This window comes from Ambystoma mexicanum, chromosome 9 (assembly GCF_040938575.1).
Source record: "Ambystoma mexicanum isolate Mex_15411 chromosome 9, UKY_AmexF1_1, whole genome shotgun sequence".
In the NCBI taxonomy this organism is placed as follows: Eukaryota; Metazoa; Chordata; class Amphibia; order Caudata; family Ambystomatidae; genus Ambystoma; species Ambystoma mexicanum.
In genome coordinates, this window is record NC_090931.1 from 307,615,427 (window position 1) to 307,642,903 (window position 27,477).

The 27,477-nt window shown below is 47.7% G+C and overlaps 1 protein-coding gene across 2 annotated transcripts in view; it reads right to left on the minus strand.

The window, feature by feature from the left end:
- The window catches only part of P2RX1 (purinergic receptor P2X 1), a 443,061-nt gene that overhangs the window by 221,321 nt on the left and 194,263 nt on the right, over positions 1-27,477 (minus strand). For both annotated transcript variants that reach the window (XM_069614712.1, XM_069614713.1), the window contains exon 4: positions 23,620-23,689. In XM_069614712.1, the coding sequence (XP_069470813.1) occupies positions 23,620-23,689 (70 nt within the window). The remainder of the gene's footprint in view (positions 1-23,619; positions 23,690-27,477) is intronic.

Consider the following 27,477-nt stretch of genomic DNA (forward strand, 5'->3'; position numbering starts at 1 on the left):
GGCAACTACACTCATGACTGCACACAGGCCATTGAAATTTACTCCAGCACGAGAAAAGTTGAGGAAAACGCCCTAGAGGGGGGAGAGATAATGTACATTGATGGATCCTCAACAATTGACCAGAGTGATGGGGTACTCAGAACAGTAGCAGCAGTGGTGAGATTGAGAGAGGATTGGACCCATGTCCCAGTGAAATGCGTTCAGTTACCACAACACTACTCAGCCCAAGCAGCAGAATTAGTGGCCCTAATTTTAGCACTGAAGGAAAGCAATGACAAAAGAGTAACCATATATTCTGACAGCGCATACGTCACATCAACTGTACATTCTGGATTAATTAAGTGGCAGCAAAGAGGGTTCAGAAGAGCAGACGGCACCCCAGTGCAACATGCTCTACTACTCGCTGAACTAATTGAAGTAATTGAAGAACCCAAAGAAATAGCCTTGGTGAAGTGTCAGGCCCATACAAACGGGGATGATCCCATTTCAAAAGGTAACGAAACAGCAGACGCACATGCTAAACATGCTGCATATTTTGGCAAGATATGGACCCCCCAGAAAAAGAAAAAGATAAGGGGAGGGCGGGGCAAGACAGATGTTGATGAAGGATGGGTACACACACATCCCTGAAAATCAAATAATGGAATTACAGGCAGCAGCACCCATGGCAGAGAAGGAGCTATGGGTCAAAAGAGGATGCACAATGTCCACCACAGACTCATTATGGCGACAGAAGAATACAGGCAAAATAGTGATGCCCCTGGCCCTATTGAAAACAGCCTTGGCCCAACTACATCATCCCCCACACACAGGAAAAGAGGTGATTGCAGCATGAATAAAAGAGGCATGGTTCTGCCCGAGCTAAATTCACATGTTACAAACTTCATTAGCAATTGTGTCACTTGTCAACAATTTACGGCCAGTCACACGCTGCAAGTGATCAAAGGTATTATACCCCGGCCGGAAGGACCCTTCCTGCACCTACATATTGACTATGTATACATGATCAATGTATGTCAAGGATACAGATACATGATTGTGGTAGTGTGCCCATTCTCAAGGTGGATCGAGGCCGGTCCATGCTCCCATGCAGATGCCTTCAGAGCAGGGAAGTTCCTGGTGAGGGAGGTGTTCCCGAGGTAGGGGGTATGCAAGGTGTTGCGGTCTGAAAATGGACCACATTTTGCCAATGAAATGTTCCAGCACATCACTGCCCTCCTTGGTATAAAGCACAAGTTTGCATGCGCATACCACCCACAGGAAAATGGTGTCTGTGAACGCCTCAACGGCCTCCTAAAAGAAGAGATAGCAAAAATTCAGCAAACAACCAAGAAAAGTTGGCTCTACTGCCTCCCCTTAGCCCTATTCGAGTTAAGAAACAGGCCAGGGTCGGACCACCACCTCACAACCCACGAGGTGGTGACCGGATGCCAAATGCACCTTCCACTCACACCACCATCAAGACCTATAACAGATTGTCATGCATCGCAGAATATCTTTGGTGAAGAAAAGTACGAATACGTCTCTTCCTTGGTTACTAATGTCGCCTTTATCTCTCAACAGATCGAACGGACGCGGGGCGGGTCGAAGAACACCCACCAAGAAGGAGAAAGAAAGGAAGAACAGGAACAAACAGCCCAGTGGACAGTGAAAGAGGGGGACAACGTCCTCTTGCGCAATTTCAACCACCGGTGGAACAGCCCCCGGTTTACTAGGCCCCACCAGGTGGAGAAAACAGCTCCTAGAGCTGTGAAGCTCCGAGATAAAAACGTCTGGACCCACCTGCATGACATCAAGCCCTACAAAGATCAGACCCGCCCTTGGGTCGACGACAGGGCCAACGCAGCAGCAACAGCAACCAACGACAACGGCAACACAGCCCAAACCCCAAACCCCCCTAAGGAGACAACTAAACAATCGCCCGTAGCCCACCCCATGGTCACGAGATCCCAGATTAAAACAAACACTGCCATAACAAGCCCGATCCAACAAGCCCTGCCCCAGCCACTACCTAAATAAAGAACCTTGCCAAAAAGATCTGAAATTTTACACCACACTGTGTAGACACATGCATGTTCTCTTTTCTTTTTGTCTCGCACATGCTGGTACCGCGCAGTACTGCTTTATATAGAAGGAGTTGAATAAAGGTACTAACGCATACTTCTTTGCCCAGAGGTAAATGCTGCCCACGGATGACAATACCCCAGAAGCATTGTCACATCAATTTGTTTATGTTATAAAAAGACCAAAACACTTAAAGAAAAGAAGGATACGTGTGTATTATGACACTTTTCTTTTGATCATAGAGCAATCATTCCCACATATCCACAAACACTTAGCAGTCCTAAGAGATAGGACGGTGAGGAAAGCGTGGGAACAGCTTTTCGCCTGGGCACTGAACGAGGGAGAGCGTGAATAAAACTAACAAATTAATGATTATTTTTTAGAAATTTTCAGGCAGGCATCTATATCGCCAAAAGTGAAGATAAAAGCTGCAGGACCGCAGTACAGGTAAGAAGAACCATGCCAGTGATATTAGCAATTGTAATAAAGATTATAGGCCTATTGTTTATCACTGGTCTACTTGCTGCCACTGTCTGGCAGGCACACTATGCTTCCTATGTCATGGCTGCACCTCCTACTAAACAACCCCCCTCCACGGCTGCAAAAGGTACAGTGTCAGGTGGTACAAGTTACCCAAGAGAAAATGGAAGAGGGTTAAGCGTAGTACCTCTATTGATAACAACGGGGTAGACACATATCTCACAGAATCCGCACACGTCTCAAATAACATGTGGTACCAGCACATGTCCCAAACTGGTAAGGGGACAACTAAGGACAACTGCTATGTGTGCTCATTGATCGCATACTCCATGAGCGCATCCAGTACATTTGTGGCGACTGAGGTACCGGCAACATCAGTGGAGGGCCTGCTATACCTGGCTCTGTTCCAAACAAAAGGACGATTTCAAGGGCGACTAGCAACGCTGAAATGGAAAAGGAGGGACACATACCCGTATGAAAATAACTTAATCAAAACACTACCCATGTACGACAACTACTGGCAGCATACACAAGGGCTCCAATATGTGACGGATGGACCTGATAAAGGAGAAACGAAGGAAGTAACCTTGAATTACCTACCATGTGAATGGCGTGCAAGAGAAGTTCCTGGGATTCCAGGGTGCTGGGAAAGACCACTGATATTAACATATGGAAAGGTATACACGAAAGAAGGATGGGTAGATAGTGTTGTGCGAAGCAACATGGTAACATTGACAAAGGCAACAGTAGTAACAGTAACCAAAGAGAACAATAAATGTTACAATGGATGGACGAGGAGCGCAGCACTTGTAACATGGCTAGACAAGGATGAGGATCCAATAACAATACTTCCACTAACTGCACCTACACTATGTCATCAACATGATGGGGATGTTGATGTTGGAAGAAATAGCAACTGCAAAAGAACAGTAATGATAGCTGGGGGGGTGCCGGTACAGCAGTTCTAATGGACCACTATTGGGCCTGCGGAGCAAGAGCATACCACAGCTTGCCACCATCATGGAATGGAATATGCACTATGGTACACATCAACGTACCATCCCTGGTAGTACGCAGGAAACATGTCAACCTGGGGAACTTCCCTAAGATGGACGAAGGGAACAGAAGGAAGAAAAGATCAGTGAAGATAGGAGGAGGACGGGAAAAGAACGGCACAACAATATTGTCAAGAGTAAAAAGACAAAGAGAACCACTGACGGGGAACTACCTGTGGGGAAGATCAGAAACAGCTCTTAGTGACATCCCACCAGAACACAGACTGTTCAGCAGAGCGGCAATGTTTTTCTCCTCTGTAATACATCCAGGGATGCAGGCATACGCAAATGCGAAGTGGCTCCAGATCACCAGATGGGAACCAATGATGACAATTAACTCCACTGTCAATGGATTCAACGCAATAAAGGAAGAACTGAGGGCACTACGAATGGTGGCACTCCAGAACAGATATGTGTTGGATCTCCTAACGGCATTGGAAGGAGGAGTTTGTGCAAAAATTGGGAGGTCATGTTGCACATTCATTCCTGCCAATGATGCAGACAAAGGCACGCTTTCTGAGGCAGTAACACAACTTGCCAAGATGAACGCCAAGATGGAAGAAGAAGCAAAAGGAGTGAAGATAGATGGTAGCTGGTTTTCCTACTTATGGTCATGGATGCCATCATGGCTGTCAGATGGTCTTAAAATCATAGCTGGATGCATAATATTGGGAATGGCCGCTTTGTTAGGAATGAGATTGTGGAAAGCAAGGACAGCACGTACTACTGATGAAATGATCGGCATGCACGCCCTGATGCCAGCTGAAGATGACAAACACACAGATATCATCATAAAGGAACAAGAAAGGTTACGCCAGCAGATAATGGAAGCAGACTTATATCCACCATCAGTGAAGGTAGAAAACCCAAGGAACCCGAAGAGTTACGTTGGAAAATGGGTTTATTGCAAGCCTGGCGGTGGATGCGTATACATGTACTGGTCATTTGAAGACCACGTGAACCAGTATGGACACCTGGCAGGAATAACGAAAGTATGGAGAGTGCGAGGAGACAAGAGAGCGGATAATTTTGTGGTCGATAAGTCGACCAGAGGGGGGACTGAAGTGGGAAAATGGGAAAATACCCTCCCACCAGTCTCATCCAGACCATGACCCAGGACATCAAGACCCAAGCACCCCCGCAAGAGGAGTTCACCCAATTCACCTCCTCACCAGATGCCCAGATTCCCTGCGTCCATGGCCCACACACCCGGGGAGCCTGCCCCCTACCACATCCTGGCCAAGCCGACGTCAGCCTCATGGACCAACTCGATTAGACAAAAGCCACAAAACACCATCATCGTTAGAGATGCCCTGACAACATAGCCAACAGACAAGAACACATGTGCCACCATGCACACTGGTCACTCACCCACCAACCCACACGAAGAACATACTCAGTGCTCTGACACAGTGGACTGACACACCCACAGACATGCATGGTTGTTATTTTTCACATAGGCCTCCTACAGCACCGCAGAAACGCAAGTCGCCTGAAGAGCGTGTGTATACATGCTTGCAGATGCTTTGCGCTACCTGTCCCTATGAAGACGCCGCCCTATGTATTTACTGATGCTTGTGGCACTCTACCGCCCTCACAACCCCATATTATGGATTGTTTACCGCCACCCAGAAGCTAGGCCCAAAGTAGGCCGCGATGCAAGAGTCCCCAGGCAGGAGCCTCTCAGACGAAAATCCTCCCAGAACGAAAAAGCAAAGCGCTGACCATGCAGAACGAGCCCCAACGAGAGCCCACAGCCAAGGCAGCGATGTTGCAACCCACATGCTGCACTTCCAGCGCCAAGCTTACACCTGCCACTGACAAGCGCTCCTCAGAGCCGAAATACAAATCAAATGCTCATAATTCTGCTCCAGCCACGGTCTCTCCACACGTGACCAAGCCAAACTGACAAGATGCCAAGCTTACGAGACAGAAAGTCGCCAGAGTCCCAAGTCTGGGACACAGGTTGCAACAACGAAGCGACAAGTTGGACATCTACAGCGATGGGAAAGACATGCACATTAGCCACTAGCCAGACCTGTCCATTGTCCACCTCTAACACATAGTCGCACATTGTTGCCAGCACCAGGTACATCGTGAGCTGGGACCGGCGATGGTCCCAGGCTTGGGGGCTCGCGAGGGAACCAATCAGAATACGAGGGGCTCATCACTGACGCCATTTTAGTTAGCCAATCACCAAGTGTCCCCTTGTAACAATTTCGGTGTAGCAACTTTTAGGGACAACCCAAGTGTACCACCTGACCTGTCCTCATCCATTAATCCTTTCTCCTATAGGTAACCATACTAACCCTACCACTCGGGGAGCCAACCCGAAGTGGTGTTAGGTTTTGTGACAATTTTCCCAGGTGACGCAAGTAGCGCACCATACTACAGTAAAAAGGGCCTGCGAGCCCCATAACACTGAGAGTCTCACCGGATGCATACGAGCTGAGAACTGTCTCTGCCGTTACTATAATAAACAGCAGTAATTACTTTGCTCTTGTGTGTGCCTTATACTCCTTTTGGGACGCGGGAGGAGTTGGGGCCTCCCCAGCCCCGGAGTTCCGCAGACGGCTCTGCCGGCCCCCGGGAAATCACCCTGACAAGTGAAACCCGCATTGTATCTGAGGTTAGCAGTTGTACCATTGTTCTTGCACAACTATTGCCTGTTACGTTTATTGGTTATAATTGTCCGTTTCCTTTGCAACCAGCTGTCTCCTGTGGCCGTCCAAACCAAATCTTTCGTCAATTGATTCCTCAGGCAGTTTGTTTCCTTGTACTCCTGAGAGATACATTGGCAGGAAGAACTCGTCTTCTTCACGACGTGTTCAACTGCCGGTGTTGGCTAATCACTCATGGACTCTGGAGTGAATTCTGACAGATATCCTCAGTACTTTCCTGAGGGTGCACATGAAGCCCTCAACATCTTCATTTGCTTGTGGTCAGCATGGAGTGATCCACCAGTGATTTATGCTGAGGTTTTAAAGGCACTCCTTTATTTCTCTTCCTTGAAACTGGGTTCCATTGACAGTGTTAAAGGAGATCAGCAACTCATAGGTGCCGAACATTTTATCCAACTTGCGTCTTACGGTGGATGCCGATGTGTATTCTGCTAATTTTACCTCCAGCTAGTGGGAGAATGTTTCCACAACTTGAAGCATTTGTTGCCCATTGGGTAGCATTCCAAATGTTCCAGGTGTTATTTCCTATGGGAATGGGTATGATGGTAGCTTGAGGCAGGGGGGACAAGTCACCTTGCACTGGATGCATTTTGCTATGATGGTCTGCACCGCTTCTTCTAGCCATCGGAAACATACCTTTTCTGGGAGGTGGGTATTTGTTTTGCATTGTCCTTTGTGGCTCACATGCACGCAGTGTACCAATCAGGTGGGTAGAGCTATTGGTATTACAATGGTTGATCCTCGCAGCAGCGCCCTTCCTCGTAAATGGAGAGCTTGTCCCTTTGGATGAATACGCTCTTTAAGGAGCATTGTGCAGCTTCCCTCTGGTACTGTTGGACTTGTAGGAACCTATTCCATTTCCCAGTCGCAAGTGCCTTTATAATGGCCCTGATGAATTCATCGCTGGTGGTTACGCCCTTGATTTCCTCTACAGATTGGGCACTGGGGATGTTTCCTGTCTCCAACCTGTTTAAATGCAGCTCTAAACGTAGTATAGCTCTTGTCTCGCTTACTGTTGTTTCTCACGGGTGGTGTGATAGAACATCTGCCCCATTCCCACTACCTGGGCCATTCTTGATGTTGAGTTCCAATTCCTGAAGCTGCAGTATCCACTTCTCTATCCTCGGGGGGACGGCATAGAGATAATCTGGGACTCAGTGGTTTATGGTCTGCCAGCACCTTGAATGGCCTGCTATACAGATATAAATGAAAATGGCAGCACCCCCACAGCACAGTAATGACCTCTTTTTCAATTTGGGAGTATCTGTTTGTGAATGAACCTCGGACGGTGTCCCCATTTGGTGTGTGTTGAGTCAGTATGGTTCAGAGGCTAGCATTAACGATCAATTCTAGTTGTAGCCTGGGGTGGAAATATGCTATTGCAGTGTCTGCCGTTAGGGTGTTTTTCGTATCTTGGAATGCTTTGCCATGTTGTCCGCTACACGCCAAGGGTGCAGCCCCCCACATTAGCTTCCATAGTGGTTCCATGATGAAAACTAGGTTCAGTATAACCCTTCCACAGTAATTAATCATGCCCAAAAAGCTTCAGACCTCTGACTGGTTTTGAGGTGCAGCCACCATATTTATGTCTGTGACCTTCTGGGAGTCGGCCAAGAAACCTTCCTTCTGGAATACAAAATTAAAGAATTTGAGCATGTCCTTCTGGAATGCACACTTGTACCAGTTGAGTGTGAGGCCTTGATCTTTCAGCCTCTGCAATACCACCCACAACCATTGATGATGTTCTGCAAGGTTCCTGGCGAATAGTTGTATGTCATCGATGATGTCGATGGTTCTGGGAGTGCCGGCAATTACGCCTCTGCTCTGGAAGACCTCAGCCACTGATGACACTCCGATGCTCAGGCATTTGTAGCAATGCAGTCCAACGTGTGAAGAGAACGTAGTGATTTAGTGCGAGTCTTTGAGAAAAGGAATCTTGTGATATTCTGTATTCAGATCCAGCTTTAACAAATGTTTCACCCCCTGTATGTCTGCTACTAGGCCATCAGGCTGGGTGTGGGGTTTCCACAGTTCTTCATCTACTGTGAGTCACAGGTTTAAAGGAACAAGCCAGTGCATAAGAGCCACTGGGTGCTTGATTTGCCCCATATGGGGGTGCACTTCCTGTGACCGTATGCATCCAATCCCATTGAACAGTTCCTCAAAGACTCATATAGAGTCTTCTAGTACTCCATGGACCCTGAATGTGAATTGCACGAGCTCCAAGCCTACAGTGGCCTTGCAGCTGTGTAGGGTGGCAGTGTCTGCCGGTGTTATGTACAGCTTCCCAGAGGCTTTGATTCTGTCAAGTTGGAAGGTGGCTCTCACCATTGCAAATAGAGGGATTGGTTCTTGACCCCTGTATGTATGGGTCATCACCTTTGTAGATCACATGGCGGGCCGTTGTTTCAAGAGTGCAAATTTTGTGCTTCTCATCACATTGATGGAAGCTCTGTGTCAAGGTTTTTCCGAAATGAGTATCCTGCATCAAAGCTTGTGACATCTGCAGGCTTCCGTCCCAGAGCCGAGATTAGGACGATCTCATGGTCCTCATTTGAGTCATTTGGCTCTTCTTCATGAGCTTGTTTCACCTGTCACAACTTTTTTGTCTTCTGGGAGTGCTGGTCTTTGTCGGGAATGGGTAGTATCTGAGTGGCATACCTGGGCAAAGTGATGGATTCTACTGCAATTTGAGCGTCACATAGAACAGGTTATTTGAACCATGTTCACACTCAGTAGAGGCGCTCCCACTCTTTTGCTAATGTTGCAAAACCTGAAGATTTACCATAAGTCACTAAATGCAATCAGATGCAGGCATCTTGCTCACTGTTCTTAGAGAGGCGCAGCTTCTCTTCACTGATGAGGCCCCAAAAGACCAAAACACATGCCTGGGTTGCCGATGGTACACCTGTTAAGAGGAGAGCTGACTATTTATTTATTTATTTTATTTATTTAGCATATGTAACACGCGCCAAACCCATAGGTATCTGGGCGCTGGAGAGCAGGTAATACACATTACAGGGTTACCACAGGCAACCATAGAAAACAATGGTTGGGCATAAATCATAATAGGCATATATACAGACATAAAATATTTACATATACATTTTTCCACCAGTACATAATCATTAATATTTACATGTGTAACCTCATTAACATAGGTAATATGCAAATGAGGTAGAGCAGATGTATTCACAGGAGCATATTGTGTGGAATGCGACTGTGAGCAATAAGGTTCAGGTGCTACATATTGGAGGTGAGGAGGCAGGCTTTGAGTTTTCTGCGGAAAGAGGCGCGGGATGGGTCAGATCTAATGTCTAGCGGTAGGGTGTTCCAGCATTTGGCTGCCACAACTGGGAAGCTGCGTCCCCCAGCCTTTGTTCTTTTGAATTTTGCAATAGAGGGAAGGAAGGCTGAGGCGGAGTGTGTGGTCTTGATGTTTTTGGTTGGAATTAACAGGTTTGTGAGATATTTCGGGGCTATGTTAATGAGGCATTTGTGGGTGGTTGCCATAGTTTTGAATTTGATCCGGTCCTGAACCAGTAGCCAGCGCACTTTGGGTCTGATTTCAGAGATATGTTCTCTTCTTGGTATGTTTAGGTCTGCTCATAGGGCGTTGTTTTGAGTGACCTGACGTTTTGTATTGCTGGTAGTCGCAATGCCAGCCAGGAGGATATTACAATAGTCGAGTTTTGCCAGAATGTGGGCTCTTGCTAAGGTTAGGCAGCTGTCTGCAGATAAGTAGGGTCTGCAGGCATTAATGAGTTTGGCAGTGTATGCTGTTGAAGAGATTATGGAGTTAACTTGTCTTGAGAAGGTCAAGGAAGAATCGAAGGACACACCCAAGGTTTTAACATCTTTCGAGACGGCAATGGTATTTCCATCTATTGTGAATTGTTTGTATTTGGGGTCAAGTTTTTGGAGGTGTGCTTGGGAGCCTACCAAGAGTAGCTCTGTTTTGTCGTCATTCAGACAAAGTTCATTTTGGGCCATCCAGGATTGGATCATCTGGTAAATGTCACTGAGGACTGAGGAGTCAGTGTTGTAGTCTCCAGTTAGGTGGATTAGAATGTGAGTATCGTCCACATAGTTTGTATAGGATACTCCACGTTCATCAAGGCGGTTGAATAACAACTTGGTGAATATGTTGTAAAGCGTAGGTGACACGCAAGATCCTTGAGGAACCCCACAGGGAACTGAGGCAGGGGTGACGTTAGCCAGGTTTGAGAAAACTCTCATGGTACGCTCGGAGAGGAATGATTTTATCCAAGCAATGGCATTGGGTGAGAAGTGTGCAGCACTGTCCAGGTGGTGGCATAGTATTGTATGATTTACTAAGTCAAATGCTGCAGAGAAGTAGTTTGACTAGGTTTCCGTTGTCGATTATGGTGTCCATTTGGTTTTTTAGGTCAAGGAGTGCCGTTTCTGTCCCGTGTCTGGGTCGGAAACCCAATTGGCGTATGCCCAGGAGATTGTTATATTCCAGATGTTCCTGAATCTGGAGGTTGGCGGCACGGTCAAGAATCTTCAAGAGGAAGGGGACTGTCGTGATGGGACGGTAATTAGTAGGGATGCTAGGGTCAAGGGAGGGTTTTTTTTTAGAAGCAGGAGGGCCCATGATTCTTTCAGATTCTTAGGGACCGTACCTTGTGAGAAAGAATTATTGATAAGAAAAGTGATGAATGGAGCGAGTTCTGTAACTCAGTCTTTTAAGATAAGGGCAGGGCATATGTCGCCTTGACACCTTGACGGTTTGAGGCTGGAGATGATTTTGATGACCTCAGTGGTGGAGACTGTCTTAAATTCAAAAGGAGGGGGTGAAGGCACTCTTGTGATTGGTGGGTCGGTGTTAATGGCTGGCAGTGTTAGCTTGTCTTTTTTGTTTGCGATTTTGTTTTGGAGCATAGCTATTTTGTCAAGGAGTGCATGCTGTGTGTTAGCACACCAGGTTTCATCTTTCTGACATGCATCGGGTGGGCTGGTGGGAGACTAGAGTTTCCTCAGGATGGTGAATAATTCCTTACTGCTAGATTTGGCGTTTGCTATGCGCTCATTGTATGTAGCGTTTTTGGCTAGCAGTATTGCTTGTTTGTATTTTTTAGCGGATGAGATGAATAGATCCCTGTTGTTTTTTGACTGTGAGGCTTTCCAAATTGATTCAGCGGCACGTTTATTCGACCTGAGGTTCTTGAGGTCAGGTGTGAACCATGAGTTCAAGTGAGCTGTCTGTTTTGGTTTGCGGAGTTTGACTGGGGCAATTTTGTCAATAGCTTGGAGGATGGTGGTGTTGTATAGATCTACCATGGCTGACGGGTTGGCATGGGAGAGGGTACCTTCAGTGATAGGGCTCAATAGAGGGAGAATGTTAGTGGGTTTGATGTTGCATGTGTTTCTTTCAAGGGTAGCTGGGGTTAAGTGTGGAACCGTTTTGTGTTGGGTTTGTCTGGGGATAGTGAATTTGATGATGTTATGGTCTGACCAGGGGCAAGGAGAATTAGCTATAATGCTGGTTGATACATTTAGATCAGCAAGCCAGTCTAGGATGCGGCCTTTGTCATGGGTAGCTTGTTCAATACGTTGGGTAAGTCCAAAGGCAGCCATTGTGTTTTGAATGGTCGTGGCATTGGGATCTAGACTGTCATAGAGGCCAAGATTAAAGTAGCCCAAGATGATGATTCAAGTAGATGGTTTAGTATTTTTTGAGAGTAGTAGAGTTATGTCCTCGTCAAAGGTTTGTAGTGGTCCAGGTGGTCGGTATATGATGTGCATGGTGGTAGTTGCGGTATTTGGGTAGGATAGTTTGATTGAGAGAAGTTCCCCAGATGTGAAAGATTGGTCATGTGTTTCTCTGATGGAAAGGTCAGATTTAGCGATCAGGGCAACTCCACCTCCTTTGGTGGTAGTTTTATCTTTTCTTTTTTTTTTAAACATGTTTATTTTTGATCGACACACCAGAGAAAAGTAGATTACAACATATTCTTTCTTGACAATCTATACAGCTCATTGATCATCTCCTCCCATACCAACCCCATTCCCATTCCCCCTCAGTTAACGTCCAAATCTTGCTCTTCTGTTCATTGTATCATCTCCGTGCTCCCAGCCATTAGAGCATTTGCTACTGCCCGTGGCTTAAAAGTTAGAGCTGGATAGCTCTGGTCATAGTCTATTACTGGGGACCAAATGTTCGTGAAGCGGTGAAGGAGGCCTCTGTTTGCCGCCGTAATCTTTTCTGCGACAAAAATGTCCCAGAGTTTCAGCCACCATAGGATCATTAGGGGTCCTTCCGGTGATTTCCAGGTTCGTGCCACCGTGATTTTAGCAGCCAGGAGCAGGTGAGTAAGGAGGGTGGCTCTTCTACCCGATCTTGGGTATATGCCTGGGATCGGGGCTCCTAATAGAATTGGTTCTGGCTCCAAGGGCAGCATTATCTCAGTTATGTCTGCTATGGTGGTGATGCATTGGTACCAGAAATTTGCAATCACTGGGCAAGACCACCACATATGAATGAACGATCCCTGGAGGCCGCATCGACGCCAGCATCGAGGGTCCAAGGCTGGGTTGAAATGATGCAGTCTGAGCGGCGGGTGGTACCATCTTAGAAGTAGTTTATGGGCACACTCTCGATTAGTAATGCAGAAGGAAGATGCTTGCGTGCAAGACCAAATGTCTGACCAGACCTGGTCTTCTATTGGGTGTCCTACATCTGTTTCCCATTGGTTCATGTAGGTTGCTCTAGCGACGAGAAAATTTGTCTGCAACAGCTTGTACATCACTGAGATTCGCCCTCGGTGTGGGGGATCTGCGATTGTCAGCTCTGTAGGGTCTAGGTCTCGTGTTGCTGCCTCGCATGTTGCTGGATGGGAACACCAATGCCGTAGTTGCGCATATGTGAATCGGTCTGTTTCCGCCAGGCCAGAGGTGTTTTTGCATTGTTCAAAGGTGTGTGGCCGATTCCCCTCAAAAAGCTGGCTTAGGGAGCTGAGGCCGCCGGCGATCCAGTTCTTAAAGTTCGCTGGATGGGCTCCTGGGGAGAATGCCAGGTTATGAAATACCGGAGAAGCTGGGCCTAGGTCTCTTGGGATTCCTCTCTGTTTACGTGTCCATTCCCAAGCTTTTAAAGTCTGCTTGGTGGAAGATAGGATGGCCGGCCACGTTCTCCGTAGGACGGGAGGAAGATGCAAGAGAAAGCGGAGGGGGAGGATTAAGCTGGATTGTTCAATCTCAACCCATCTAGGTCTGTTCGAACTTATTGTCCAGCCTCCAGGTTGAGCTAGCTGGGCCGCAATCTGGTATTTCTGGAGGTCTGGGACCCCTACGCCTCGTAAGTTCGGACTGCTCAGCATCGTCCTGATCGTGATCCTTGACTTTTTACCTTTCCAGATGAAGCGTAGTACATTCCTCTGGAGGTGCAAGAGTGGGGGCCCGGAGATCAAAACTGCAATGGCCGAGCAAGTGTGACGCAGCCATGGGAGGAGGTTCATTTTAAATGCCGCTATACGGCCCAATAGCGAGATCTCCTGTGAGAGCCAGCGATTGAGGTCTTCCTCCAAGGTCTTGAATAGCGGCTGAAAATTCGCTTGATAGGTATCTTCCGGTCGGGCTGTGATCTGTACTCCTAGGTAGGGGGTGGACTTTTCGCTAAATTGGATCGGGCAGAGGGCTCTGAAGGAATCCTTATTTTCCTGCTCCAGTCTCACCCCTAGAGCTGATGATTTTGCGAAGTTTATCGCAAATCCTGATACTTTACCAAAGCGATGAATTTCTGCCAGTGCGGACCTCAGCGATTGGGTGGTGTCCGATATGGTTAACGACACATCATCCGCATACAGTGCTATTTTATGTTGAGTAGGGCCTACTTGGAGGCCTTTGATTCTGGGGTTTTGTCAGATCCGTTGGGCCAGTGGCTCCATGACCAGGGTGAAGAGCAGGGGAGATAAGGGACATCCTTGCCTGGTGCCGCATGATAAAGGAATCGGGTTAGATAGGGAGCCGTTAACGCGGAGAAAGATTTTCAGAGATTGGTAGTTCGCCAAGACGAGTTTTTGAAATGCGGGTCCGAAGTGAAAGGACTCTAGGGTGAGTCAGAGGAATGACCAGTCCACTTTGTCAAAGGCCTTGGTTGCATCTAAAGCTAGCACAGCCAATTTTCGCGCATCTCGCTGAGTGACTTCGACCAGATTTAGGACCCTGAGGACGTTGTCTGCAGCGAATCTGTTCAGTACGAATCCCGTCTGGCAGGGGAGTTGCTAGGTCTGAAAAAGACACGGAGCTACGCTGTTGTCGGAACTTTTGGGACTGGGGGCTAACTAGTCTTTTGGCTGTAGCTCCTGAGATTCTATCCGGGGCTACAACCAAAAGATCAGGGGCTACAGCCCCCTTAGCCCCCCCCTAGCAAAGCCCCTGCCGTCTGGTCTGGGTCGATAATGTCCGGGAGCACCCTCGCTAATCGGTTAGCCAAGACTTTTGAGTAAATGTTAGCGTCCAGGTTTAATAGGGAGATGGGTCTATACGCCGTGATGTCTCTGGGGTCTTTTCCCGGCTTCAGGGCGAGGACAGTGATCGATTCCTGCATTGATGGGGTAATTGACCCCGAAGCAACGAAAGAGTTAAAGAGCGATGTCAGGGGGGTCACCAGCTGGGAGCGGAAGACTTTGTAGAAGCGGGTCGAGAATCCATCTGGACCCGGAGCCCTTGGTTTCAGACTCTTGATGACTTTGTCGACCTCTTCACTTGTGATCGGGGTCTCTAGCTCGTCTCGTACCGTAGGGGTGATCTGGGGAAGCGCTGCGTCTAGCAGGTAGGAGAGCTGCTCTTCGGGCGATCTCGGGGAAGCTGTCATTGTGTCTGTGAGGTGAGCTACTGCAATACTTTGCTTGTCTCCCTCTGCGAACTGGACTCTGCCCTGGGAATCACGGAGGCCCAGGATGGAGTTTCTCTTTCTGGTCTTCGCCAGATTTTTCACCAGAAGTTTGTTGGCCTTGTTTCCTTTGGCGTAGTAGCTCTGCTTAGTTCTGGCGAGAATCTGGGCTGTGTCTTCAGCATAATGTGCTTCTAGCTTCTTCCAAGCTATCTGCAGGGCTCGATGGCTTCTGGGCGTCTTGTTTTTTACTTTACATACAGCTTCCGCTTTCTCTACTTCATCCCAGGGGAGTTGCTAGGTCTGGAAAAGACCCGGGGCTAAGCTGATGTCGGAACTGTTGGGACTGGGGGCTAGCTAGTCTTTTGGCTGTAGCTCCTGAGATTCTATCCGGGGCTACAACCAAAAGATCAGGGGCTATAGCCCCCTTAGCCCCCCCCTAACAATGCCCCTGCTTCATCCTGTAAGATCTGGCGAGACTGTCGCTTCTTTTTGTGATAGGCCGCTCCTTGTGAGATTAGGACCCCTCTCACTACCGCTTTCATTGCATCCCACGTATTGGCCGGTGAGGTGTCTTATTTTCCTTGAAGTAGTCTTTGATAGCTTTCGCTACCACGTCCCTCAGTGACATGTCATTCAAGATCGGGTCATATAGGGACCACTTGCGTTTTGGGAGCGGATCCGGGTCATGGGCTCTCAATGTTAGCATGACCGGGGCATGATCCGATAGGATTCTGGGACCTATGGTTACATCATCGGTGTAAACCATTACTTGGGGGGAAGCCAGCAGCAGGTCGATGCGGGAGTACGTTCTGTGTACTTAAGAGTAGAATGAGTAGTCGTGGACTTCCGGATGTAAGACTCTCCAGGTGTCGACGACATCTAGGGTTCGGAATAGTTTGAGCAGGGCTGTTGCCACACTATAGTCTTTACGAGCTGGGGGTGAGACTTATCTTTGATTGGGTCAGGGGCTCCATTGAGGTCTCCCCCTATTATTGTCTGTCCCTCAACGAATGGCCAGAGGGCACCTTCCAAGGCTGAGTAGAACTCTTCCTGTTTATCATTCGGGGCATAGATCGAAATGAGGGAGTACAGCTGGCCGTAGATCCGGCATTTAATTGCTACGAAGCGGCCGTCTGGGCAAAGTAAAGTGTCTAAGATTTGTGGTCTAAGTGTCTTAGCGATGAGTAACGCTGCTCCACCTTTCTTGGTGCCGTTCGATGCCAGAAATTGTAACGGGAATTGTCTGTCGCGGAGCCTAATGAAATCTGCTGGGATCAGGTGGGTTTCCTGAAGGAATACGACCGAGGCCTTTTCATTCTGTAGACGCCGTAGCATGGATTTCCTCTTCTGCGGCCCATTTAAGCCTCTGACATTGAGGGTCAGGAACTTCACTTTTAGGTGTGGTTGAGGGGCTTTGTGGTCTTTCCTCAATGGCTGGGGTGGCTTCTGGGGGGGAGAGCTGTAAGTTTCAGGCATCATCTAAGAGCTTGGTGACAATGCGGTTCTCTAGTGGTCGTGTTTTATTACCTCTCCAACGGGAGGGTAAACTTGAACGGGAGGGTGAACTTGAATATGTGTGGGGGGCCAGGGTTTTCTGTGCAGCCTCCTCCACGGCCAACGGGGCATAAACAGTCTTCCCAGCCAACGGGGCAGGGGTAGAACCATTGAACTTGGTTCGCCTCCAAGGGTGGGTTGGTGACATACTCCTCGGAGTGGGGTGTGGGCCGCTCGGGGCCCGCGGCATTGTTGTGTTCCACTTTGGTTCTGGGATCGGTCATTTCACGATAGAAGGATATGACCAGATCATCTCATCTTCCGGCGTCTCTGTGCTTTAGACCAGGATTGTTGCTGCTGTCTTTGGGGTGATTGATCCTGTTCTTCTGGTGGGAGATGTGGACTGGAGGTGAGCGAGGCTTCCGGAGAGTTTGGGTGCAAGATGGACTTCGCATCTTCTAGATGGCTGATTTTGCGCAGGGTTCCATGGTATGTGAATTGAAGAGTGGAAGGGAACAGCCATCGGTACCGGATCTGCTGGCTTTGGAGGAACAGGGTCAAGGGCTTGAGAGCTCTTCTTTTCTGTAGGGTCATCAGGGAGAGATCCTGAAATATCTGGAGTGGGGTACCCATGAATGAGAGCTTGTCCTTGGTGCGGCTTATTGCCAAGATGGCCTCTTTGGTGGCGTAGAAATGGACCCTAGTGATTACGTCCGGGGGACCGTCTGAGTCTACCCCTCGCCTCGGGCGCAACCTGTGGGTTCGGTCCAGGACGAGTTGGGCTTTGTCCGTGAGCGGGAGGAGGGCCTGGAAAAAATTGTTTATGTATTCAGGTAACTCTCTGTCTTGGATAGACGACGGGACCCCTCGAATGCACAGGTTATTCCGTCGTGCCCTATTCTTCAGGTCCTCCTGCTTAAATTCGAGCATTTCGCTTCTATTCTGGAGCGCTTGGATCTCGCGTCGCATTTCTCTTAATGTTGCGTCATGGCTCTGGGTCAAGTCCTCGACCTCTCCCACCCTCTGTTCGGCTTCTGTGAGTCGTTGGTCCGTCTGTTCTAGACGTGTAGTGATCTTGGTCATGCAGGACCTAAACTCAGCTTTGATGTCCCGCATGAAGGCCAAGATGTCATCTTTGGTGGCCAGCTTACCTTGTTCTTCAGGGGCCTTCTGTGGGGTGAGTTTAGGGGGGGGGGGCGGTTTCTTTGCCTTATCCGCTGCTAGGAGCATGGTGGAAATGTCAGAGGTTTTGGTTGCTTTAGTGAGCTTCGACATCTTGCTAGCACAGTGACCCTGGGGTTCCTCTTCTGGCTGGGTTGCGGAGGGCAGTCAGGATTCAGAGATCTCTTTGTTTGGGGGCACGTGGAGGAAAGGATTTGACGATGGTAGGGCCTGCTGTGGGAACTCCTTGGTCACCAGGAATGATAGCCTGATGGATTCAGTCCGCTGGCTACCAGGCTTCAGGTGTGATTGGCAGGAAAGAAGCAGTGAGACTGCGTGCCGGGGAGATGATGCTTTAAGCTCTACGCCAGGGCTGAGATCCAGGATATCAGGGTGACGGTGGGCAGGGGCGCCTCAGGAATTCGTCAGGTGGCTGGGCCAGCGGGGATCCAGATTCAGGCTCCTATGGCCGTGGAGCGGGGCTCTCTCCTTTCCTGTGTCTGGGTCCCTCTGCCGTAGCTGGGGTGGTGTTGGGGGAGGGGGAGCCGGAGTACCGCCACTTGTCAGGGGCTCAAGTGACTCGCCCCTGTTGGGCCGAGTCAGAGCGAGGCTCCGGAGCCCTCAGTTAATGAGTGCCTAGGGGGCCAAGTGCTTTGCTCACTCCGCAGGGCCGATGCTTATGAGGGTTGGGCTCACCTCTTTTTTGTCGCCGCTTTCGGGTGCCGCAGTCCTCCCAGTCTCCGCTCCGGGTCCAGCTCCGGCGCTCCTCGCTGCTCACCCACGAAGAGGGGAGCCCTCCGTCTTCACGGCACAGTCCCCGTCAGCACTTTGGAAGCTACGGGATCTTGCCGTGGGCGACGGAGCGAGGAATCTCTCCTCTCAGCTCCTCCTCCGCTCCATCAGCGGGTCCCTTCCGCCATCTTGGAAGCGTCGCTGCCGAACAGCGAGCGCGGGAGAATTCGAGCCATTTCAGTGCTCAATCGGAGGACAGTGGAGCCTTGCTGCACATCGGCGGGTGCCCCAGCATATCAGCTCGCCATAACTCCATCAGTCCCTTCAATCTGATTGCCAGGGATTGATTAAATGCTGGATGCCGTGGGTCTCGGACAGAGGCCCTCAAGGAAGCAGCCGCATCGCTGGCGCTCCTGGCCACGACCCCGTTTTATCTTTTCTGTACATTGTGAATCCTTCTGGTCTGGCTAATGAGAGTGCAGGGCCTGCTGCAGGGTGCAGCCAGGTTTCTGTGACCGCTAGGAGGGCAAGATGGTTGGTAGATATGAGGTCAGATATGTCAAGGGCATGTGCTAGGAGGGATCTAGCGCTTATGAGACCGCCCTTTATGGTAGTTTCGCTGACAGTGTTAGGTTTTGAAGTGTTGTGTGATGGGGGAAGGGTGGTGTGGCTAAATGCATCATTGGGCGTGGTGGGATTGCTAAGTGTTTAAGTGATGTTACTGAGGCTGGGTATCAGTTTAGGCTCAGTGGCAGTAGTAGGTTGTTGGTCCCATCTGCTGTGTTTGGGTTGCACAATCGATTTAGGACTAGGCACAATCGATTTAGGGCAAAGCGCAATCAATTCAGGGCTAGACACAATCAGTTTAGGGCTAGGTGCAATCAATTCAGGGCTAGGCGCAGTCAATTTAGGGCTAGGCGCAATCAATTCTGGGCTAGGCACAGTCAATTTAGGACTAGTCACAATCAATTCTGGGCTAGGCACAATCGATTTAGGGCTAGGGGCAATCAATTCAGGGATAGGCAAAATCAATTTAGGGCTAGGCGCAATCAATTCAGGGCTAGGCACAGTCAATTTAGGGCTAGGCGCAATCAATTCAGGGCTAGGCACAGTCAATTTAGGGCTAGGCGCAATCAATTCAGGGCCAGGCACAGTTAATTTAAGGCTAGGCACAGTCAATTCTGGGCTAGGCACAATCAATTTAGGGCTAGGCGCATTCGATTCTGGGCTAGGCGCAGTCAATTTAGGGCTAGGCACAATCAATTCAGGGCTAGGCACAGTCAATTTAGGGCTAAGCACAATCAATTCTGGGCTAGGCACAGTCAATTTAGGGCTAGGCACAATCAATTTAGGGCTAGGCACAATCAATTCTGGGCTACGCACAACCAATTCAGGGCTAGGCACAATCAATTTAGGGCTAGGTGTAGTCAATATAGGGCTAGGCACAATCAGTTCAGGGATAAGCGCAGTCAATTTAGGCTAGCCTAGCACTTCGTTGTTGGACTGTGCCACTGGGTGGGACCAGACCGATTTGCCAAAGGTTATTTCTCTGCTGTGAAGGATACAGGGAGCTAAAAGATTGAAGGAGAACCATTTGAGCGGGATACATCCCATAGAACGGGCTATTTCACCATGCTCGTTCTGAGTAGAGGGCCACCCACACATTTGTAAATACAGGCCAAGATGTAGTGCATGACCTGATTATTCAGCAAACCGTTACATGTTGCTTTTTATCCTGGACTCACCTGCTCCTCTGCCTTGTGTTTGCAGGGAGGAAGGGTGCATTCAAGTTGTGCTTCCGAAATTGAAGTCAAATTTGTACTTCATTGGTTTTGACTATATCACAAGGGTTTTGACTATTAAAAAAAAAGTATTAAATGGAAAAGGAAACTATCCTGTGCATTTGTTCTGAAAGTGAATAGGCTGGGGGTACTTATGATTTTGTTACTGCAGATATGTCACTTTAGTATGTAGTGGGTGACTTTGGACAAGAGGACATGAGCAGAATTTTAAAGCAGCTGGCTTTGTGGACAATGCACGTGACCTTGAGTCGGATTCTTTTTTGTAGTCTTTGTGTCAATGTTAGGAGGTAAAGGGAAAGAGGTGTACTCTTCCCCTCGCTGCTATATGGTGAGAGGAGCAAAAGCATTCAGGGTGCTCAATGAGAGTACTGGGGGATCCAGGGAAGGATTGTTTCAGTATTCCAGCCCAGATAGAGCAGCACGCATGACCATGCCACAACATGTCTGCTCAGTAACGGAAGGCAACAAAGGCTAACTAATGAGGGACTTGGAGTGAAATGCAATGAAATATCATTGCTGTAAAAGGTAAACCACAATCCTTTGTTTAGAAGGTGTAAAGCAATTGATTAGATACACACCAGACTCTAAAGAAATTGGGATAAAATCTTATTAGACCCCTTAATAAAAGAGAACCCTTCCGTAATATTCTGCTGTCTACGCAAACTTGTCTTTAACTTAAGTCCTCATGATTCTGGCGGTATTTCCTATCTGCCAAATGTGTTTACTGTTACTGCATATTGCATACTGTTACTGCATGATCCTGAGTCATGTGGACCCTTATGTTATCCCTCATTTTGAAGCCTGGTAGGACTCCAAATGGAGGTGTCCATTTCACCGAGACGGGCTATTGAAGGACCCTCAATGCCCATTAAAAAAAAGCATTTCTATTTAATGCTAGTGTGACAATCGCAGTGTCTCCAGCAGCTGCCACACTTAAAAGAAACAAAAATCATGGCAGAGGCAGAAGCGACCCTGCCATGATATCTGCTTCCCTATGCGCCAGTTTCAGAACACACAGGGGGACGATGCTTGAATCAGGGCATTTAAAAGGACTTCCCATTTGTGAATTCTGGATGAGCTTTTAAATGCCCTGTAATGCCCCCTTATTTGTGCAAATGCGCAAAGGTGGAAAAGAGGGCATCTGAATTAGCGCACCTTAGAGGGCATCTGAATGAGTGCGCCTTGCAGGGCATCTGAATCAGTGCACCTGAGAGGGCAGCTGAATGAGCACATCTAAGAGGGCATGTGAATGAGCGCATCTTGGAGGGCATCTGAATGAGCGCACCTTAGAGGGCATCTGAATGAGTTCACTTTAGAGGGCATCTGAATGAGTGCGCCTTGGAGGGCATCTGAATGAGCGCATCTTAGAGGGCCTCTTAATGAGCGCATCTTGGAGGGCATCTGAATGAGCGCATTTTAGAAGGCATCTGAATGAGCGCCCTTGGAGGGCATCTGAATGAGCGCATCCTAGAGGGTATCTGAATGAGTGCACCTTGGAGGGCATCTGAATGAGTGCTTCTAAGAGGGCATCTGAATGAGTGCACCTTGGATGGCATCTGAATGAGTGCATCTTAGAGGGCATCTGAATGAGTTACCTTAGAGGGCATGTGAATGAGCACATTTTAGAGGGCATCTGAATGAGTGCATCTTAGAGGGCATCTGAATGAGCTCATCTTAGAGGGCATTTGAATGAGTGCATCTAAGAGGGCATGTGAATGAGTGCACCAAAGAGGGCGTCTGAATGAGTGCACCTTGGATGGCATCTGAATGAGTGCATCTTAGAGGGCATCTGAATGAGTGCATCTTAGAGGGCATTTGAATGAGTGCACCTTAGAGGGCATTTTAAAAAGTGCACCTCAGAGGGCATGTGAATGAGCACATTTTAGAGGGCATCTGAATAAGTGCACCTTGGAGGGCATCTGAATGAGTGCATCTAAGAGGGCATCTGAATGAGTGCACCTTGGAAGGCATGTGAATGATGAGTGCACCTTGGAGGGCATCTGAATGAGTGCATCTAAGAGGGCATCTGAATGAGCGCACCTTGGAGGGCATCTGAATGATGAGTGCACCTTGCAGGGCTTCTGAATGAGCGCATCTAAGAGGGCATCTGAATGAGCGTGTCTAAGATGCGCTCATTCAGATTGGGATTTTCCCTTTTTGGCGCATTAGGAGATCGGCTAGCTCATCTCACTTACGTCAAAAGAGGTTTTGAGAATCAGGCTCTCAGTTTACAGACAATGACCATTTCTTTTTTTACAGAAAAGGACAGAGAAAACAGTTACTTTTTTCACATTCCTTTTGGTGACTTCAAATTATTATTTTATCTTTCAGGGCCTTCACAAGAATATCTAGCCTGGCTTCCTAATTCTGGGAGTTCGGTTTGTCTTACACAATTATGCCAAACCCACCCAAATGCACGAGCCGCTGATATGCACCCCCATAGAGTGCACTGAGTCAGCAATGCCCCAAAAAACAAACTGTAAATTATGTTTTTAGCCTGGAAGAAAAGCAAATTACTACTGATGAAGGTGATTTCGGGGTTATTCATATTTAAAGTTAATTCTCTCCTTCGGCATGACCCAAATTATTTCCTATGCCACTATATGGGACATCGATAATGCCACTGCTTGGGGTAGTTGTTATTGTGAGTAGTTGGATCTCTATGCCACTGTATGGGACTTCGATAATGCCACTGCTTGGGGTAGTTGGTATTGTGAGTAGTTGGATCTCTATGCCACTGTATGGGACTTCGATAATGCCACTGCTTGGGGTAGTTGGTATTGTGAGTAGTTGGATCTCTATGCCACTGTATGGGACATCGATAATGCCACTGCTTGGGGTAGTTGGTATTGTGAGTAGTTGGATCTCTATGCCACTGTATGGGACATCGATAATGCCACTGCTTGGGGTAGTTGGTATTGTGAGTAGTTGGATTCAATATTGGGGTTTCTTAAGTGGCGTTGATGTTCCTCCTTCCATCAGTAGTGTCGGATCTGTCATTATGGGTTGCCTTCTCTTCCTACCACCTTTAGCACAGCGCAAACTAGAGACGGATGTCAAGCAAGAGACTATCTCAATGAAACAGCAGGAAGCTAGATAGCATGCAGAGTAGGCACAAACACAGCCATTCCAAAGGATTAAGCCTAGCAGAGCACGGGTGCAAATGAAAGGAGGAGCCAAAGAGATGACAGGAGCCAAACCCAGCATGAAATTGGGATCTCTTTGCTTGATTGTCAACTTGCACATCAAAGGCCATGCATTTAGAGTATTGCATGAGTGGTAGACATTACCTTGTCCCTGGCGACTGGATGCCCCTCCCACGCAATCTGTATCGTTCCTGCAGAGGCCTGCATCTGGAAGCTGCAAGAACAGTGAAAAGTGACATGTTAGCAACTCTTCATACAAGTCTCTTCGTTGCTTCTTTCTCATGCAAGCAGGGGCAAATCAGGGCAGGGGGCATATTTATCCCGCTATACCCCTCTGCCCTTTCGTGCCTCTCCACTTGCAGCCATCACACCTTAGGCCCCTGCAGAGAGTCTCAGGCAACGAGGTGATTTCTTTCAAAGAAATGCACTGAAATGCGTTTTGTGAGAATGCACAGACTGTTTGAAAACATGTCTTGTATGAAACTCAAACAAATCTGTACACAATTTGAAAAAAGAAGTGAAAAACCTTGTTGGAATGTGTTGGAAAAAAAGATAAAGCAACAGGGTATTCAGGAGACGAGTCAGGAGTGTTCACCTCCCCCTTTGATAGTATTGAATTATATTATTTATTTAGAGGGATTAACTTCAACCGTGGTATTATATCAGTAAATATTAGTAAATATTAAAGTAGACTGACAAAGTGGAAAACGTGTTTTATTGTGAAACTAGTTGCGCATAAGCTACCTAATACAAATTAAAAATCACCATGACACAATTCTAAAATTGCAATACACACTAGACTCAGAAATCATACTTCATAAACAATAAATATGAAAAGCATCACACATAAGTCAAAGGAAGGAAAGCGAGCAGAATAGGCTTTGCCCAATACAAAATATACACAAACATAAAAAACGATATACTTAAAATCCCCTGTGTATCATTGCAGAGCCATAACTGCCCCCCAATTACACTTATTCGATATCAAATGAGTTTTACTAAATCTGCATGGCATAGAAGTTTAACAGTAGCGATCGTTAGCAAAGTCTCTTCCCCGCTAGAGAACCTAGGAAAGAAATCCACTGTATTCAACGAATGATCATTGTGTACATATTGACTCAGCAATGTTAATCTGTATTCCTGTAATGAAGTGCATCCAGTTAAGATATGCTCTCTTGTCTGGAGCACGCTAGCCTCTTTACATATATTAAACAAGCAATCATACTTATTTTGTGGCTTTAGTCTAATCTAGTGTATCTCTCCCGTTAGTAATTAATTCAATCTATATCGAAGGAATTGGCACTTCCAGTAGGCATTCAGAGATGTCCTTAAGTAAGTAGTGTAAGGGTGCAGAAGTACGAGTCTGACACAGTGGTGGCATGTTTGTTGGCAAATACTTTTATTTAAAAAGGTAAAAGAAAAGTAAAACCTATCTGGCCCTATTTCTATGAGAGGTTGCCCTACCTCAACAAAAGACTAAGGATTCTATCAGGATCTCTAGTCAAAAAATATGTCCACTGTCCTGTGTCAAAACCTATTTCCGTAACTTACACTCTAGATTAACTAAGGAAAACTGTGTGTCTCCTTTCGATCTGGCTATTAGGTCAAAGGTTCAGTTCTTGGTGAAAAGGCACAATGAATGTTCCTTTGACTTAAAAGTTCTTAATGTTGGATGCTCCTCCAAAAGTAAACAAAACACAAGAGGATGATTGAGGAATCGTCTTTCCTCCCCTTCTTTTCCACAGTTTATCGTATTTTACAAAACACAATATCCAAGTATCAAAAAGGGACTCTCTTCCCCTCCTTTCCTCCAATTCACTAATGTAACCTTAGGTCTGGTGTACTTTCCTGTCAGATCGACTGTAGAGTTTCCTCTTTCACAAACACAGTTCTCAAATATCAGGTGGAGTCTCTTCTCCTGTTCTCCTTCTCCAGTTAACAAATGTAGTGTCAAGTCTGTTTCACTAGCCTGCCAGACTTGACTGTAGACCTTATGATTCCAGAAAACATTTCTCCTTCTGGCCGTGGGTCCTCGACCCTTTAACTTCACTTCTTGCATGCCTCTCTCCCTCTTCTGTGGTTCCAGACCCCTCTAACTTGTCTCTGGGTCTCCTCAACTTTCTGTGTACTTTCTCTCTCAATTTCATGAGTCCTAGACTCCTCTGTGTTGCCTCATGACTTTCCCTACTTGTTGTGGACCCTAGACCTTTTGTTGTGTTTTTCACTTGGTTCTTGTGGGTCCCAGGCTCCGTTGCTTTGCTTTTTTGTGGGGTTTCCGAACTCTGTATGGGTCCCAGACCCTAGTGCCCTGCTTTCGTGGGCTTCCCTGACTTCTTATGGGTCTCAGACCCTGTTCTCTGGTTTCTTGTGTTTCGCACCCAGGCTCGGTTCACTAACCTGCCAGGCACTGGTTTTCATATATATTCTTCATACTTTAACACAGGTATTGGCATAAGGAAAATGGGGGTCCTCAGCCTTCCCCAACCTGCTCCTTGGCTCTCCCTTTCCTCCACTACCCATTATGGTAACCCAGGTAACTTTCATGGTGCTACAGTTTTGCTTGGGTGGCTTTGTGCAACTGCTTCTTCCCGCTGCAGGCTTCTGCACGCCTGTCAGCGGTCTCCGCGTTTCGTCGCAGTGTCTCCAGGTCTGCTCCCTATTGGGTTCAGCTTCTAGGTCTGACCATGTGGTCTGACTCCTGGTCTCTCGTGGGCCTTCGGTTCTCCAGCCTGCACAATGACCTACACAGCGTGTGTCCGGCGAGGCTCTGACAGCCCTTTCTGTTGTCTACGGCATCCCTCTAGCCGGCTCTCGGGTTACTCCAAGGAAGATCTGTCACTTAGTTCTTCCAGTGAGGGAGTCTCCAGCTTCCCTCAGTTCTCTACACCCCGCTGATGTTCAAGGTATCCTCCTCTATCAGGGAGGCATACTGGTCCACAGCCCCTGCTCCTTCGGCACAGCATTCCTGCTCCTTGCTCCTCAAGGGAGGGCTCACAGAGTTCTTTATTAGAACTCCGTGGGAGGGCTTGACAACTGCTCCTTGAGTCTCTCTTCCTTTTCTACTCTACATTGACAAATGAGTAGCTGGCAACAACTAGACTGCTCATTATGGTTCCTAGGTGTACTCTTCGTGGCGCTGCACCGCCTCCTCGTCTCAGTACTTTTAATCTGTATGTTCTCCTTAGAGTCAATGGAGTTATTCTATATCTCATTACTTCTACCCTTGATCTCCCTTGGGTTGGTTGTACTCTTCATAGTCCCAATACTGTTAATACTATGGTTTTGAGATATGTACATGGGGAGATAGCGTAAAGAAGGGTTAGGTGAAGGTAAACAGGTGCTATACTGCATTCTCCTCTGATAGTTGTCCCAGAGGGGGGATACCCACCCATGTGATCCTCCCGCTGAGTACCACCCCCCAGGGTGACTATCGGGTAGTGACCTCATTTATTTTTTAATTTATTTATTGGCATTTATCATTTTTACATTTGCATGACATAAAATATGTCCATAGTTAGAGGATAATAAGCATTTTGTAATAAGACATTAACATTTAACAATTCAACTTTAACTGTCTCCAAGTGCTGCTTCCATCATGACAGGGCAGTCTGTCGGTTCAGAGGGGGTTAGGCAAGCTGGGGGGAGTGGGGAGAGGGGACTTGAGCTTGTAAGGACCCAGTGAAGTTGTGGCTAGTTGCTCTCTGGGTTCTGTGATGTTATTTGTGAATCCGTTTTCCATAGGTGTGTTCTTGTTCATGGGGGCTTGTCATCCGAGGGGTGAAACAAGGATCCTTTGAGTTCTTTCCAGGCCGTTAGGGTCATGCCCGAGGCATCCGTGGACCTGGCAACACTGTCTTCCCATGCCTTTGTTTCAGCTTGTACCCAACATTCCAATTCTCTGTGCCATACCTTTTTTTGGGGTCCTGCAGGTTTTTTCCAGGACATCGCAATTGTGCTTTTTGCCAGTATGCACATGATGTCCATTAATTTTTGCCAGGTGTT